This window comes from Oncorhynchus kisutch, unplaced genomic scaffold, assembly GCF_002021735.2.
Source record: "Oncorhynchus kisutch isolate 150728-3 unplaced genomic scaffold, Okis_V2 Okis06b-Okis10b_hom, whole genome shotgun sequence".
Lineage (NCBI taxonomy): Eukaryota > Metazoa > Chordata > Actinopteri > Salmoniformes > Salmonidae > Oncorhynchus > Oncorhynchus kisutch.
This window is the reverse complement of record NW_022261983.1, coordinates 6277730-6296089: the sequence shown is the minus strand read 5'-3', so window position 1 is coordinate 6296089 and position 18360 is coordinate 6277730. Positions and strand designations below refer to the sequence as shown.

Sequence of the window (18360 nt, the reverse complement as noted above, 5' to 3'; positions counted from 1 at the left end):
TCTCAACTGTCCTCCCTGGTTGAATAAATAAAACATCTGGTTGGGTTCTCTGAGACAGAGCAAGAGCCCTGGGTGCTTTGTGTTCATTTGTCGCCAAACATTAAAAAAAATATATTTTGTATTAAAACAGGGAAGGACTACCTGAACTTGTGCAATAAGAAACGCTATTTTAGGTTTCTGTTGCAAAACATTTCAAAACGTTTCCATAAGGAACCTTTTAGTAGACCAAGCAAGATCAAAACCTACAGAGAGACAGGCTGTCGTGTGACTCTGGGTGCTTAACAACTGTGTGTGTCAGAGTGGGGGTCATTTTCCTCTGTTTGTATTCCCAGTGACCAGAAAGGAGTTCGCCCATCAGTCAGTCAGTGATGGCCCGTGCTCAGACCAGAATTACTCTTCACATGATGATAGTCCTTAGGAAGGCTGCTGCTGGCTGCCTTCCTTAGGAGGGGCGGAGAGAGAAAGAGGGAGAGAGACTGAGAGATGGACAGAGAAGAAAGAGAGAAGCGGAAGACAGAAAAAGAAAGGGAAAAACAGAGTGGAGGAGAAATGTGACACTAGATGAGAGCGTCTGGGGGTTCAGGCTTCTCTGAGTTGACTGAGACCTGGGGTGTAATTTAACTCAATGGGCCCTTCAATCTCTCCAATACCCTTTATTTAAGCAAATAGGCCCTGCCAACGTGTATTCAATTGAGGCCGGGCTCACCCAAATGGGTGAACATGGGGGTGCTCTACGTCAGATGAAGGGAGACCGTGACCATCCATCCGTCACCCAGCGAGCAGCACTCATAACAGTCCTGGGTGTGTTCATTAGGCACTAAATGGAAGAAAGCAGAGCGACTGGAAACTACCAATAAGAGACACTCAGTTTTGTTTTCCGTTGCAAAACGTTTTGCTATGGTGTGCTCTAATACACACTACCCAGATGTAGGGGCCAAGAGATGCATCATTCCATCAAGGGCTGTAACAGACTGGTTTTAAACACTGCAGTTCACCTTCCCTAACCTGTTCCATCAATCCTACTCCAAAAGGAGAAACAGTTTCTATCCCATTCCTCTCTCACTACCTCTGTCTTCATGTACTGAACAGCTTCTTTCACCTTCTCCCCATGCTGTTGTCTGCAGCAACAGGTATGACCTCTCTATGGAGTCTTGTAGCTTCTGCAGCAACAGGTATGACCTCTCTATGGAGTCTTGTAGCTTCTGCAGCAACAGGTATGACCTCTCTATGGAGTCTTGTAGCTTCTGCAGCAACAGGTATGACCTCTCTATGGAGTCTTATAGCGTCTGCAGCAACAGGTATGACCTCTCTATGGAGTCTTGTAGCTACTGCAGCAACAGGTATGACCTCTCTATGGGGTCTTGTAGCTTCTGCAGCAACAGGTATGACCTTTCTATGGAGTCTTGTAGCTTCTGCAGCAACAGGTATGACCTCTCTATGGAGTCTTGTAGCTTCTGCAGCAACAGGTATGACCTCTCTATGGAGTCTTATAGCGTCTGCAGCAACAGGTATGACCTCTCTATGGAGTCTTATAGCTTCTACAGCAGCAGGTATCACCTCTCTATGGAGTCTTATAGCGTCTTCAGCAACAGGTATGACCTCTCTATGGAGTCTTATAGCGTCTTCAGCAACAGGTATGACCTCTCTATGGAGTCTTATGGCTTCTACAGCAGCAGGTATGACCTCTATGGAGTCTTATAGCTTCTACAGAGGCAGGTATGACCTCTCTATGGAGTCTTATAGCTTCTACAGCAGCAGGTATGACCTCTCTATGGAGTCTTATAGCTTCTACAGCAGCAGGTATGACCTCTATGGAGTCTTATAGCTTCTACAGCAGCAGGTATGACCTCTATGGAGTCTTATAGCTTCTACAGCAGCAGGTATGACCTCTCTATAGTCTTATAGCGTCTACAGCAGCAGGTATGACCTCTCTATGGAGTCTTATAGCTTCTACAGCAGCAGGTATGACCTCTCTATGGAGTCTTATAGCTTCTACAGCAGCAGGTATGACCTCTCTATGGAGTCTTATAGCTTCTACAGCAGCAGGTATGACCTCTCTATGGAGTCTTATAGCTTCTACAGCAGCAGGTATGACCTCTCTATGGAGTCTTATAGCATCTACAGCAGCAGGTATGACCTCTCTATGGAGTCTTGTAGCTTCTGTTAATGTGGGTTTTTCACATCAAAACAGTGAGTAGATATTCCCCTTTCTCTTCATATTGGATATACTTTTTATCCAGCTCTGTTTTAATAGACACACACACACACTCCCATGATAAAGAAATATTATTAGTTATTATCAGTGTGTGACCCAACTCCTCCTGATGTCACACAGTCTGGACTGTCAGTCACTGGGGATTGACACTGTTTTTTTGTGGGGAGTTGCCATGGACAACTGGAAAGGGGAGGTTGGCTGTGTGCATGTGTGTGAAAGCTATACAGCAGGGTTGAACTCATTAACAGCAGCTTGAGAATGATTTTCGTTCTATGCCGCTTTGATTAAACAGCTGCCGTCTCTGTGCGCACACACACACACACACACACACACACACACTTGTGTTTGTGTTAGGGAGAGTGTGGCCACCCCATCTGTGTGTTTATGAGAGGGTGGATCATGTGTGTGTGTTTAAAGCCAATAGGTTATTGTCAGGAGGTTATGAGGGTCTGTTTGATTGGTTGAGTGTGTCTATTTATACTAGTGGGCACATCTGCATGGGACTGACACTCATCCAGCTGTTTGCAGCCAGATAGTTTCCCCTCCGGCAGATGATATTGTTTGTTGTTAGAACACTGAATAGTTCTCTTTTGACAAGGGTGGTGTGTGCGGGTGTGTGTGTGTGTGTGTTTGCGGGTGTGTGTGTGTGTGTGTAGTGTGTTAAGGTCAGTAAGGGCAGCCAGTCTCTAGAGGCGATGGTTGATGATCTGTCCACCCAGGATTGTCTGCTGTGTTTTCCCTGCTGTGTGTGTGTTGTTGGGACAGGGCCTGACACTGTGGTCTCTGAGCCCTGGCTTCAGCCTGGGTCACAGAGGCCCAATGCCACAGCCTTAGGCTACACTAACCTGTGGGTGGGCTGTCACCACACACACACACACACACACACACACACACACACACACACAGCGCTTTAGAATTAGGAAAACCCCTGTTTGTTATTCCAAGCAGTGAACAGCAAATAAATCCATCATCCATAGTGGGGACTGCTGGGGGAAAACACACACACACACACACACTTTGAACTGGGTCTTTGAAGGCAAGGCCAGGGGAACCACTTCCTCTCAACAATCACTTTCTTCAACTTTGATTTCAGCTGGGGTGTGTGTGTGTCTCACAGAAAGGTTAATGCCGGTCTGCCTGTCTGTTTTCTGGTTGTGTGTGTGTGTGTGTGTGTGTGTGTGTGTGTGTTTGTGCTTTCACTGTGTAAGTGCACAAAAACCTGAGTCCTTGTATCAGTCAATGTCATTGCCCTGATTGTTTCTGACATGTGTTGGTGTGTTGGTGGGGGTTGTGTTTGGTCTGAGGGTTGTTACAGTTGTTACCTGTTATTATGCTGTATGTTTCTGTCAGTGTTTCACTGATATCTGAGCCCTGTGTCATATTGAGTGACACACACACACACACACACACACACACACACACACACACACACACACACACCAGGACAGGAGTGTCCCCGGCCACAGCCGGTTCCCATTACACCCCATTTCCTCGCAATCACAGAGGATCCCCTCTCTGATTGTCTGGCCTGATTACTGCCGTATGCTGAGGGCCAGTGGGGGTGAAGTGAAGGGGGGTAGGGTAAAGGGGGTTGGGGGGGACACAATAGGGCAAGGACGGATCACTGAATTACTGCTCTATGATTCATAAAGCGTCACAGAGTAGGACTGCTGATCTAGAATCAGTTTTTCCTTTTAGATCATAATGACTACCATTATATGGACAGGTAGGGCCTGATCCTAGATCAGCATCTCCTACTCTGAGATGTTCTATGGAAAAGGGCTGAGGATCAGTCAGATCGGATACATATACAGGGCCCAGAGTTTTACCGGTTCAGACCACATGGTCAGGAACACCTTGTGGCTCCAGTTACATAGTCTGCCGTAACTCCTGGCTCCTGTGATAATAGTCAGAGAAAGTTTGAATCCTAAGCAACCTGCATTCACATTGTTTGAAGTACAATAGACCAACATAGCTACTGTAGTAGATCAAAGCTATGTGCTGGAAAACCTTGGTAGAGCATGGATGGAGTAGGCATTGTGGTGCTCATGTGAATTTCCTATCTTTTTTGGCTTCAGACCAATCCCCCTACTTCTCACTTAAAACATATTTTTTTTGTTTTTAATACACTCCGAGGAAAGTTTATTAGGTACACCCATCTAGTACCGGGTCGGAACTCCCTTTGCCTCCAGAACAGCCTGAATTCTTTGGGGAATGGAATCATTGCTCAATTGGTATGAAGGGACCTAACATGTGCCAGGAAAACATTCCCCACACCACTGCCACCAGCCTGTACCGTTGACACCAGGCAGGATGGGGCCATGGACTCACGCTGCTTATGCCAAATCCTGACTCCACCATCAGCATGATGCAACAGTAACCGGGGTTTGTCGGCCAGGCAATGTTTTTCCACTTCTCAATTGTCCACTATTGGTGATTGCGTGCCCACTGGAGCCACTTCTTCATGTTTTTAGCTGATAGGAGTGGAACCCGGCATGTTCGTCTGCTGTAATAGTGCATCTGTGACAAGGACTGATGAGTTGTACTGCCGTTATTATTGTACTGCGCCGTGAAAAGCCCAGGAGGCCGGACGTTTCTGAGACACTGGAACCGGGGCACGCCTTGCACAGATGATCATACCACGCTCAGTCGCTTAGGCCACTGGTTTTGCCCACTGAATGACTCGATGCCTGTCTGCCTGTTTTATACAGCCAGACACAGACACGTGACTCATTGTCTGGAGGAGTGAACCATTTTGCTGAACGGACTGTTGTACCTAATAAACTGTCCAGTGAGTGTATTTCATGGACTGTGGGTTAGTTATTTCAAGATTCTATAGTGGTTCACTGTAATCATGGTTGGCTTCTACAAATACCAGGAGAATGCTGTGTTGCACTGTTTAAGACCATGCTAACACTTTCTGGTGTTGTTCAGTTCCATATGCCTGTCATGATTTAGAAGAGTAAGAAAGGGACCAATCAGTTTAGGCTTCTGATTCAAATCTAAAGATCTGTCAACATTGTCTTGTAGCTTTGATTTAAGTACTTCTATGTCATTTTTCCAAGTAACCCCAATACACATCTTTCCTCTTTTCTAGGACAAAAAGCTGCGAGTCTTTGACCCAAGAGCCCAGCTGACACCTGTTCAGGTAAGTCACTATACAGGACTCCACATCTCCTCTAACCCACAAGAACTAACCAGAACCATCATTCATTGCCATCCATCCAGTGAATGTATGCTGCTTGACAGAGCTCATAGAATGAATGGGTAGATTAACAGAGGACAGGGGTGATACATTCTGTATGACTGTGACCTGGCTCTCTGTGACTTTGTCCTGGAGGTCAGTGGAGGTCAGCCTGCCGGACCAGGTATCAGAGGGTTAAAGCGTGTTACTCTGTGTGTCTCTGTGTAACACTTCACAAGATGGAGAACTACAGGCACGGTCAGCTCTCCATCTCCTCTGTGTTGATTTATAATGGCCGACCTCCTTACCCTTCCCTCTGGAAGCTGCCCTGTCAGTCTGCCTTGCCCCACGCTGTGGTGGGATGGTGTATGGTGAACTTGCCCCTACTGGTCTTTGCTCAGTTGTGCATTTTCCTCACTTATGGTTAAGATTAGGATTGGTTGAGGAGAAGCTGATTCCAGATCTGTACCTAGGGGAAACTTCACTGCGGAGCGAGGTGAGATGTCCTAGTCCCACTGAAAAACATGGTGGCTTTGGCCCAAAGCTCTCACCACTGTCCCGTCTCCTGATTTATCTAAGTATTGATTCATTAGGACTGTACACAAGTTAGTTACCCGTGGGAACCAAGGGAAACATTAGGAATGGTGTTGTTGGTGTGACCTTGAACCTCTGTGACCACTGGTTACTTCCTTACTGCGATTTATCGGAGTTGTTGACGATGGCATCCCAGTCCCAGCTTTTGGCCAATCAACCCTGACCAAGGCCGTTAACCCACTGTTCCCTGGGCGCGGGAGACGTGGATGTGGATTAAGGCAGCCCCTCGCACCTCTGATTCAGAGGGGTTGAGTTATGTGGAAGACACATTTCAGTTGAAAGCATTCAGTTATACTACTGACTAGGTACCCCCCTTTCCTTTCATTTCCTTTCCAATGGTACTCCATCACAACCAGCAGGAATGAGGGGGGGGGGGCACACGCAAACCCTCCTGTATGTGACTGTGTGCAACATTGAGAAATTATTCTCTCACTTTTTGGCAGCAGACATCAAGGGGACCTCCCAGAGAGATTTCATTAGTGTTATAGTCCCTGTGTTAGTCTCCCTCTGTCATCTGTAAATAGAGATTTCATCAGTTTTTTGTCCCTGTGTTAGTCTCCCTCTGTCATCTGTAAATAGAGATTTCATTAGTGTTTTAGTCCCTGTGTTAGTCTCCCTCTGTCATCTGTAAATAGAGATTTCATTAGTGTTATAGTCCCTGTGTTAGTCTCCCACTGCCATCTGTAAACAGAGACTGGCTGGAAAAACAATACATGCTCTAACCAGCAGATTAAATATTACACACCGCTCAGTGCCCACCGCCCGGGTGTAAATACCTGGAGGACAGCTCACTGCCAAAGAGGGCGTGTGCGTGTGCGTGTGCGTGTGCGTGTGCGTGTGTGTGTGTGTGTGTGTGTGTGTGTGTGTGTGTGCGTGTGTGTGTGTGGCTATGACACCTTTGTAAAATGATTACTGTTTCACAGGCCTCTGTGCCGACTGACATCATGCGCCTTGTCTTAAAGGAAGTTGAGAAAAGTTCCATATGGATTTTTCTGTACGTGGCCTTGGGCATTGTGTACATGAGTCTCTGTGTGTGTGTCTATTTACTGTGAGCGTGTTTGCTGAATCAATGTGAGAGAGGATAACTGGCTCCAGTACAAGTGTTTGAACCCTCCAGTACAATATTTACCTCAGGTGTGTCAATCTGTCAGACACTGGAGAACCTTTCTGACAACATCTCCTGCTTTTAACCAACAGCACTCCCATGGAATATTACTTCAGGTTGTGGATGCGTTTGGCAATGGGACCAATGTTAGAAATGAACTGCTACTCAAATGACTGAATTCCTTAGATCTCTCAATGCGTTTGGATAAAGAACATTGTGAAACTGAAGGTAAAACCTGCTGGAATGTTTTCAGTTTGCTCATTTAAGGGTTCTTTGTGAAGGGTCCACATGTCTGGAACTCATGACCCAGGGCTTTGGACACACACACACACACACACACACACACACACACACACACACACACACACACACACACACACACACACACACACATATTCATCAAGAGGACCTGATAAGTGTGCAATAGTTAAACCAGAAAGCCCCATCATCTCAGCCCCCTTGACAGGTTTCAGATGTCTCTCTGGAGAATGTGAGAAGGAGTGCCACTCCCATTAACACCATGCTGGGTGGTAGAGTAGACTTTAACGAGCAGAGCAGTGGTTCATCCTAACACACGGCTGGTGTTCCAAATGCCCCCCTATTCTGCTTATAGTGCACTACTTCTGACCAGGGCCCATAGTGCTCAGGTCAAAAGTAGTGCACTATGTAGGAGAAAGGGTGGCATTTGGGACAGACGGAAACACAATGAGGCTGGTAATTGGACCGGATCGAGGGTGTGAATCTAATGTTTACATGGGTCTCAGAGTACTGTTAAACACAGTATTACACACAGCATTACATTTCAGTTAACACTGGGGATCTGACAGACATTCACTGCATCACAATGAAATCTGGGGGAAACCGACGGCGGTTTGGTTTTAGATGTCTTTGTGATGCCCCCAGATGTCTTTGTGATGCCCCCAGATGTCTTTGTGATGCCCCCAGATGTCTTTGTGATGCCCCCAGATGTCTTTGTGATGCCCCAGATGTCTTTGTGATGCCTCCAGATGTCTTTGTGATGCCCCCAGATGTCTTTGTGATGTCTTTGTGATGCCCCCAACTTTTTTCACATTTTATTTTTATTTTCCATCAACTCATCTTCAAAACACTCTCCTGCAACCCGCCTCACCAATTTATATTTATAAAAAAGTATTATTTACCTCAAATCTGTAACCCTCCAAGAAGCTAGCCTGAAACTAGCCAGGAGCTAGCCAGGAGCTAGCCAGGAGCTAGCCAGAAGCTAATCCAGAAGCTAATCCAGAAGCTAATCCAGAAGCTAGTTCAGAAGCTAGTTCAGAAGCTAGTTAGCCTCTTTAATGGCAAATCGTTAGTATTCAGCTAACCACGGTGTGTGGTCATCAGCTATCCTTTAGCTCAAATCTATCGCCAGTTTTGTACGGCGCAGCGCGGCTCGGAACGGAACATACCGGACCAATTTTTCTCTCCATGTCCCTGGATTTCAACTGCTCTCTGGACATTCATACCCGGATCTCACAGCTAGCTAGCTGCTATCCGTGTGACTATCGGCTTTCGTCGATTCCGGAGCAAACATCAATTATTCCGGAGCTAGCCAGCTCCGTCAATCACTCCTGAGTTCCATCAATCACTCCTGGGCTGCAGTCACCTATCCGGACCCGTTTTACTGCCTACGCGGAGCCCCACCGGGCCTTCACAACTGGACTGCCGACGTTATCTACCCGAAGGAGTTATCCGGCTGGCTCCTCCGTCCACCTGAACGCCCATCTGCGGCCTGCTAACCGTTAGCTGTCTTACCTGCTGCTATCTGAATAGACAATCGGACAATTTATTTATTTTTATTATTATTATATTTTCTTCTTGGGCCTCTATAACTATATCTATTGTTTTTATTTTTGTTGTTGTTGTGTGATTTGGATTAATCCCCTCTACCACACGGAACCCCACTAATCTACTGACGGAACGCAAGAGGTGGCTAACAACTGACCTCCATCCTATGCTAGCTTGCTACCGATGGCCTGGCTAGCTGTCTAAATCGCCGTGACCCTCAACCAACCTCTCCACTCACTGGACCCTTTTGATCACTCGACTAAGCATGCCTCTCCTTAATGTCAATATGTCTTGTCCATTGCTGTTCTGGTTAGTGTTTATTGGGTTATTTCACTGTAGAGCCTCTAGTCCTGCTCACTATACCTTATCCAACCTATTAGTTCCACCACCCACACATGCACATGACATCTCCTGGTTTCAATGATGTTTCTAGAGACAATATCTCTCTCTTCATCACTCAATACCTAGGTTTAGCTCCACTTTATTCACATCCTACCATACCTTTGTCTGTACATTATACCTTGATGCTATTTTATTGCCCCCAGAAACCTCCTTTTACTCTCTGTTCCAGACGTTCTAGACGACCAATTCTTATTGCTTTTAGCCGCACCCTTATTCTACTACTCCTATGTTCCTCTGGCAAAGTAGAGGTGAATCCAGGCCCTGCAGTGCCTAGCTCCACTCCTATTCCCCAGGCGCTCTCTTTTGACGACTTCTGTAACCGTAATAGCCTTGGTTTCATGCATGTTAACATTAGAAGCCTCCTCCCTAAGTTTGTTCTATTCACTGCTTTAGCACACTCTGCCAACCCGGATGTTCTAGCTGTGTCTGAATCCTGGCTTAGGAAGAGCAGCAAAAATTCCTGAAATTTTAATTCCAAACTACAACATTTTCTGACAAGATAGAACTGCCAAAGGGGGCGGTGTTGCAATCTACTGCAAAGATAGCCTGCAGAGTTCTGTCCTACTATCCAGGTCTGTACCCAAACAATTTGAATTTCTACTTTTAAAAATCCACCTCTCTAAAAACAAGTCTCTCACCGTTGCCGCCTGCTATAGACCACTCTCTGCCCCCAGCTGTGCTCTGGACACCATATGTGAACTGATTGCCCCCCATCTATCTTCAGAGCTCGTGCTGCTAGGCGACCTAAACTGGAACATGCTTAACACCCCAGCCATCCTACAATCTAAACTTGATGCCCTCAATCTCACACAAATTATCAATGAACCTACCAGGTACCTCCCCAAAGCCTTAAACACGGGCACCCTCATAGATATCATCCTAACCAACTTCCCCTCTAAATACACCTCTGCTGTCTTCAACCAAGATCTCAGCGATCACTGCCTCATTGCCTGCATCCGTAATGGGTCAGCGGTCAAACGACCTCCACTCATCACTGTAAAACGCTCCCTGAAACACATCAGCGAGCAGGCCTTTCTAATCGACCTGGCCGGGGTATCCTGGAAGGATATCGATCTCATCCCGTCAGTAGAGGATGCCTGGATATTTTTTTTAAATGCCTTCCTAACCATCTTAAATAAACATGCCCCATTCAAGAAATGTAGAACCAGGAACAGATATAGCCCCTGGTTCTCCCCAGACCTGACTGCCCTTAACCAACACAAAAACATCCTATGGCGTTCTGCATTAGCATCGAACAGCCCCCGTGATATGCAGCTGTTCAGGGAAGCTAGAAACCATTATACACAGGCAGTTAGAAAAGCCAAGGCTAGCTTTTTCAAGCAGAAATTTGCTTCCTGCAACACTAACTCAAAAAAGTTCTGGGACACTGTAAAGTCCATGGAGAATAAGAACACCACCTCCCAGCTGCCCACTGCACTGAAGATAGGAAACACTGTCACCACTGATAAATCCACCATAATTGAGAATTTCAATAAGCATTTTTCTACAGCTGGCCATGCTTTCCACCTGGCTACTCCTACCCCGGTCAACAGCACTGCACCCCCAACAGCAACTCGTCCAAGCCTTCCCCATTTCTCCTTCTCCCAAATCCATTCAGCTGATGTTCTGAAAGAGCTGCAAAATCTGGACCCCTACAAATCAGCCGGGCTAGACAATCTGGACCCTTTCTTTCTAAAATTATCTGCCGAAATTGTTGCCACCCCTATTACTAGTCTGTTCAACCTCTCTTTTGTGTTGTCTGAGATTCCCAAAGACTGGAAAGCAGCTGCGGTCATCCCCCTCTTCAAAGGGGGGGACACTCTTGACCCAAACTGCTACAGACCTATATCTATCCTACCGTGCCTTTCTAAGGTCTTCGAAAGCCAAGTCAACAAACAGATTACCGACCATTTCGAATCTCACCATACCTTCTCTGCTATGCAATCTGGTTTCAGAGTTGGTCATGGGTGCACCTCAGCCACGCTCAAGGTCCTAAACGATATCTTAACCGCCATCGATAAGAAACATTACTGTGCAGCCGTATTCATTGATCTGGCCAAGGCTTTCAACTCTTGTCAATCACCACATCCTCATCAGCAGACTCGACAGCCTTGGTTTCTCAAATGATTGCCTCGCCTGGTTCACCAACTACTTCTCTGATAGAGTTCAGTGTGTCAAATCGGAGGGTCTGCTGTCCGGACCTCTGGCAGTCTCTATGGGGGCGCCACAGGGTTCAATTCTTGGACCGACTCTCTTCTCTGTATACATCAATGAGGTCGCTCTTGCTGCTGGTGAGTCTCTGATCCACCTCTACGCAGACGACACCATTCTGTATACTTCCGGCCCTTCTTTGGACACTGTGTTAACAACCCTCCAGGCAAGCTTCAATGCCATACAACTCTCCTTCCGTGGCCTCCAATTGCTCTTAAATACAAGTAAAACTAAATGCATGCTCTTCAACCGATCGCTACCTGCACCTACCCGCCTGTCCAACATCACTACTCTGGACGGCTCTGACTTAGAATACGTGGACAACTACAAATACTTAGGTGTCTGGTTAGACTGTAAACTCTCCTTCCAGACCCATATCAAACATCTCCAATCGAAAGTTAAATCTAGAATTGGCTTCCTATTTGCAACAAAGCATCCTTCACTCATGCTGCCAAACATACCCTTGTAAAACTGACCATCCTACCAATCCTCGACTTTGGCGATGTAATTTACAAAATAGCCTCCAATACCCTACTCAACAAATTGGATGCAGTCTATCACAGTGCAATCCGTTTTGTCACCAAAGCCCCATATACTACCCAGACCTGTACGCTCTCGTTGGCTGGCCCTCGCTTCATACTCGTCGCCAAACCCACTGGCTCCATGTCATCTACAAGACCCTGCTAGGTAAAGTCCCCCCTTATCTCAGCTCGCTGGTCACCATAGCATCTCCCACCTGTAGCACACGCTCCAGCAGGTATATCTCTCTAGTCACCCCCAAAACCAATTCTTTCTTTGGCCGCCTCTCCTTCCAGTTCTCTGCTGCCAATGACTGGAACAAACTACAAAAATCTCTGAAACTGGAAACGCTTATCTCCCTCACTAGCTTTAAGCACCAACTGTCAGAGCAGCTCACAGATTACTGCACCTGTACATAGCCCACCTATAATTTAGCCCAAACAACTACCTCTTTCCCAACTGTATTTAATTTATTTATTTATTTTGCTCCTTTGCACCCCATTATTTTTATTTCTACTTTGCACATTCTTCCATTGCAAAACTACCATTCCAGTGTTTTACTTGCTATATTGTATTTACTTTGCCACCATGGCCTTTTTTGCCTTTACCGACCTTCTCACCTCATTTGCTCACATTGTATATAGACTTGTTTATACTGTATTATTGACTGTATGTTTGTTTTACTCCATGTGTAACTCTGTGTCGTTGCATCTGTCGAACTGCTTTGCTTTATCTTGGACAGGTCGCAATTGTAAATGAGAACTTGTTCTCAACTTGCCTACCTGGTTAAATAAAATATAGGGAATATAAATAAATAAATAAAAATATAAACAGTACCGGTCTCAAATCTCAACTTTGTCTCCGTGTATGTTGCTAACCTCATAGATTAAAAAATGGCCATGGTTTATACTTTTGGGACTAGACTATTGGCCCATTAAGTCAGACCAGCTCAATCTAGCACATAATGTAGTATTTGAAATGATTTCCAGTAGTGTTTGAACCCAGGTCTGGAGGAAAGCTGGTAACTATTAAAGGGAGGATCTCCTCTAAAGGAGGTGAGAAGTGATGAAGTGTTTTGACTTCACTAAACAAATCATGTCATCGTTCAGCAGGCGTTCAGTGCAGCAGTACCATCCAGGGCTATATCTTGGAGCCTGTCCTGATTCCACCCCTAGCCAAACCTGGGTGAAGTGGTTGTTAGAGGAGTTTGCTTGCTAAAGCACTGTTGACTGGACTAGCTTTCATTCAGTACAGTACCATCCAGGGACATATGGAGCAGTTTTTTGACGTGTCCTGTTCAACCCTAGCCTGGACGCCAAACTGTTGCTATGTTCATTTGGCATGACAATGACCATATGAGCTTGCAAGATGGCACAAACAGATCTGGGACCAGGCTAGTTCAACCGTAGCCGAGATGCCAAACTTGGGTGTGCTTTAGCCTACTCTTTCTAAAGCCTTAACCTTCGTTACGGCAGTTTGTTTGCTTATGCATAACCATATGGGGCAACCATGCTACATGTAGCTTCCACCCAGCTTGTAGCTACAGTATACCACCATCTCTCTGGTTCCCACTAAGGCCAAGCTGCCAAGTCAAAATGCGCTTTATCGGGAAAATGTATGAAATTGAAAATGTGTGTTTTGCTCTTAATTTAGGGGTAGGTTAAGGTTAGGATGGACATGATTATGTTCCCTTATAGGCAGGTGGAGTAAATATATAGACAGTAATTGTAGCTGTGATTTTTGCTGTATTTTTGGGGAAAGAGAGCTTGCTGGGTAATTTAAGCTTCGGACAGGAAGAGCCGTATTCCAACTGTGTGTGCATGCACGCACGCACGCTGCACACACAGTGTACATTTCGATAGCTGGCACAGGGTGTGTGTGTGTGTGTGTGTGTGTGTGTGTGTGTGTGTGTGTGTGTCGTTCTCAGAATCTCTCACAGCTGAAACGTGTCGTTTTGATCTTTGGATGTTTTCCACTTCGTCCCTTTCAGACAATTTTTGTGAACTCAGTGCAGTTAATTTTTTGTGCAGTGTGAAGACTCCAGAGGAACTCAGACCCCTCCAAGAGCCCATGAAGAGAACCCAACTGAGGCCATCTCGAGATGTGGTCTGAGTTGTTATTATTCTCGCACCACACACTAGATCAGGTCTTCCCAAACTCGGTCCTGTAGGCTAAGAGAGATCTTTAAGCTGTTTATTTGATAGTGGGGGTTTGAATGGTGTGAGAAGACCACAACATATTTGGTGAGAATCACTAAAATCAATTTGAGCTCTTATATAAGGGGCAGTAGCCTGCATTGGGTGTACAATTTTCAATTACAGCATGATTTAATCTGCAGTTATTCTTCTGCTATTAATTCTGTTACCGATAATATTTTCACGTTAATTGTATCGTGTGATTACAATTATTATGTCTCATGAATGCAATCTATTAGCTTCCAAAATGTAAGTCCGATAACAACATGTTCTGATTAAATGGCTTGTCCTGCAATTTGTAAATAATTGTATTGAGTGAATGTTGGAAAAAGATCTTGGTTCCCTTCTAAACATAGAAATGTGAACCCAAAGAGGACTGAGTCACTTTAAAGAGGACTGAGATTGGTTCTTTTAAAGATGATTCTATGTTAAAACACCCTTATTTTACATTTGACTACCTTTCAGTGCTTGTTACTGTCCCCTTTTTTTGTTTTCTTATAGAAACACCTGATATTTATCTGTCTCTCCCCACGGCTCTGTACTTTCCCTAATCATCCCCAAAATGTCTGTCTCCATTCCTAGAGGCATCTACTGACCTCCCTAGCGAGGCCTCTTCCCTGCCCATACTTAGTTACAAGGTTTGGTGTGGTGCACGTGCCTGTGTTTGTGTCCCATCCGTGTGTTGGAATTACAGAGCTGAAAATACTCCTCATACTTTTGGGCCAGAGCTGGCTGCAGAATCGGAGGCTGTGGTCCCTGGCACTGAAGAGGAGAGAGGGAGACAGGAAAGGGAATGGTTTGGTTTCTCTGGCCAGATTCCTCCATTTGTGCTTCTGCTGCTTTTGGTGAAATTAGAGAGGTCCTGGAATGGGTTTTGGAGGAGAGCGAGGGAGAGAGTGAGTAGGGCAAAGGAGTGAAAACACACCAGTCAACTGCATTACTGAGACCGGACACTCCCCTCTCTTTAACCTCTCTCCCCTGTAACTTTAAACATACATGCTGTGTGTGTGTGTGTCAGTGTCCGCGTGTGTGTGACTGCTCAGAATCTTATTTTTCTTTATAGGAGGTGTGTGTGTGACTGCTCAGAATCTTATTTTTCTTTATAGGAGGTGTGTGTGTGCGTATGTGGATCTCATGGTCATGCAGACTCACATTTGTCGTTACAGGAAGTCCACACTAGCAGTGGGCACGGTGGGCTAGCTTCCAGACGGTGTGGACTCTGGCAGCCATGACAATGAGGCTCTGTGGCTGACTGCTGCTAGAGTAACTTATACAGTATTACTGTTTTGGGCCAGAGGGAAGAGCTGTGAAATAGAAGTGGTGGGGTATAGGGAGGGAGGGAGGGGGCAGGGAGGGTGAAAATAGAGAGGCTTTGGTTTTGTCCTCCTTCCGTTGTTGTTGTCCCTTGATTATGATGTATTTTGGTATTTGGTATTTTCTTAGGATCCCCTTTAGCTGGTGTAAAAGCAGCAGCTACTCTTCCTGGGGTCAACACAGAACATGAGACATGAATATACCGAACATTCATAGACAAGAACAGCTCCATGACAGAACTATATAGCCTCCACTTTAATACAGACACACAAACTATCCAGGTCAAACAGGGGAGAGGTGTTGTGAGGTGTTGCTTTATCTGTTGTTGAAACCAGGTTTGCTGTTCATTTGACCAATATGAGATGGAATGGAGTTCCATGCAATAATGTCTCTATATAATACTGTACGCTTTCTTGAATTTGTTCTGGACATGCCACACCCCTGGTGGCATGTCAGGTGGTGTGTGTGTGTGTGTGTGTGTGTGTGTGTGTGTGTACTTCAGAGCTGTGTGTAAGTTGACTATGCAAACAATTTTGAATTTTCAACACATTTGTTTGTTTCTTATAAAATAAGAAGAGACGCAGTCAGTCTCTCCTCAACTCTTAGCAAGAGAGACTGGCATGCATAGTATTTCTATTAGCTCTCTCTCTAGCTCTCTCTTTAATTACAATGAAGAGCCAGACGTGCCGTGCTGTTCTGGTCCAGCTGCAGCTTAACTAGGTCTTTCTTTGCAGCACTTGACCATATGACTGGACAATATTCAAGATAAGATCTAACTAGAGCCTGAAAGACTTGCTTTGTGGAGCGTGGTGTCAAAAAAGCAGAGCATCTCTTTATTACGGACTGACGTCTCCCCAGCTTTACAACCATTGCTTCTATATGTTTTGACCATGACAGTTTACAATCTAAGGTAACGCCAAGGAATTTAGTCTCCTCAACTTGTTCAACAGCCACACCATTCATTACTAGATTCAGTTAAGGTCTAGAGCTTAGGGAATGATTTGTACCAAATACAATGCTCTTCGTTTTAGAGATGTTCAGGACCAGTTTATTACTGGCCACCCATTCCAATACTCACTGCAACTCTCTTGTTAAGGGATTCAGTGACTTCATTAGCTGTGGTTGCTGACATGTATATGGTTGAATCATCAGCGTACATTGACACACCGGCTTTATTTCATGCTTATAGCAGGTCATTGGTAAAAATAGAACTAGTAAAGGGCCTAGAGAGCTGTCATGTGGTACACCACACTTTACATGTTTGACATGAAAGAAAACCCTCTGATTTCTATTAGATATATAGTTCTGAATCCATGATATGGCACAGTTTGAAAATCCATAAAACATCAGTTTTCTCAACAAGAGATTATGGTGAATAATATAGAAGGCTGCACTAGGATCTAACAGTACAGTTCCCACAGTCTTCTTATTATCAATTTATTTCAACCAATCATCAGTATTTTGTGTCAGTGCAGTACATGTTGAGTGCCCTTCTCTATATGCATGCTGAAAATCTGTTGTCAATTTGTTTACCGAGAACTAGCATTGTATTTGGTCAAACACAATTTTTTTCCCAACAGTTTGCTAAGAGCTAGCAACAAGCTGATAGGTCTGCTGTAAGAACCAGTAAACACCACTTTACTTGGGTAGCGGGATGACTTTGGCTTCCTTCCAGGCCTGAGGACAAAGAATTTCCTTTAGGCTCAGATTAAAGATATGACAGATAGGAGTGGCTATAGAGTCAGCTACCATCCTCAGTAGCTTTCCATCTAAGTTGTCAATGGCAGGAGGTTTGTCATTATTGATCAATTACAATCATTTTTCCACCTCTCCCACACAAACTTTACAAAATTCTAACTTAAAATGCTTTTCTTTTAATTTTTTATTTTTCTTTATGCATGAATGCAATGGCTCACTGTTATTGGCATTTCCTCCCTAAGTTTGACGTCTGCCAATGAAGTTATGATTTAAATAATTTGCAACATCAAATGGTTTTGTGATAAGTAAGCCATCTGATTGGATGACATTTCTTTAATTGAATTTGTCTTTGTGCCATAATTTCATTTAAAGTACTCAGGTTTTTCCCCATCATTCTTTGTCATTGATCTTCAGAGTTCTGTGTCTTCTTCTTTTTGTTGAGTTTAGTCACATCCTTTCTCAATTTGCAGTAAGTCAGCCAGTTAGATGTGCAGCCGGACTTATTAGTCACTCCATTTTCCCCATCTCTTTCAACCATACAGTTTTTCAATTTCTCATCTATCCATGGAGTCAATTTCTTAACAGGTGCATGTTTATCAATAATTGGAAGAAACAATTGTAATAAATTAATCAAGTGCAGCATCTGGAGATACTCTTATTCATCACAGTGTCTGGAAGCTCGGAGCTCTGTGCGTCCCTGTGGACTCTAATGGGAGAGTTGGAAGGTGCGCCGGGAAGCCGGCCCGATCCAATTGGAAAAACAATCCTCTTGGCCGCAAAGTAGCTCAGATCATACTGCAGATTCCCTTAGCAGTAGTTCTACTACAGTTCTATAGTTCTACTACAGTATGCATGGATAGACGTGTGTATGCAGGCATCTGAGCATGTTCACATGCATGCACACACAAACGCAGGCACGAACACGGACTCCTATAGATTGATTTTGACTCGAATCTCCGGGTTAGACACATAGTAGACACGTCAGAAATATTAAAAGGTCAAGAACAAAACTTTTAACTTCCACGTTTGAGAGAAATTCATATTTTTGTCTCTTTTAATGGGAATCTCCATCTTCAGCATGAGGGCGACGACCACAGTGGATACAGCGATAGTTTCT

At 44.9% G+C, this 18360-nt stretch overlaps 1 protein-coding gene across 1 annotated transcript in view; it reads left to right on the top strand.

The window, feature by feature from the left end:
- Positions 1-18360, top strand: part of coro7 (coronin 7) — a 244011-nt gene that overhangs the window by 16652 nt on the left and 208999 nt on the right. The window contains exon 7 of the mRNA XM_031813924.1: positions 5313-5363. Coding sequence (XP_031669784.1) covers positions 5313-5363 — 51 coding nt within the window. The remainder of the gene's footprint in view (positions 1-5312; positions 5364-18360) is intronic.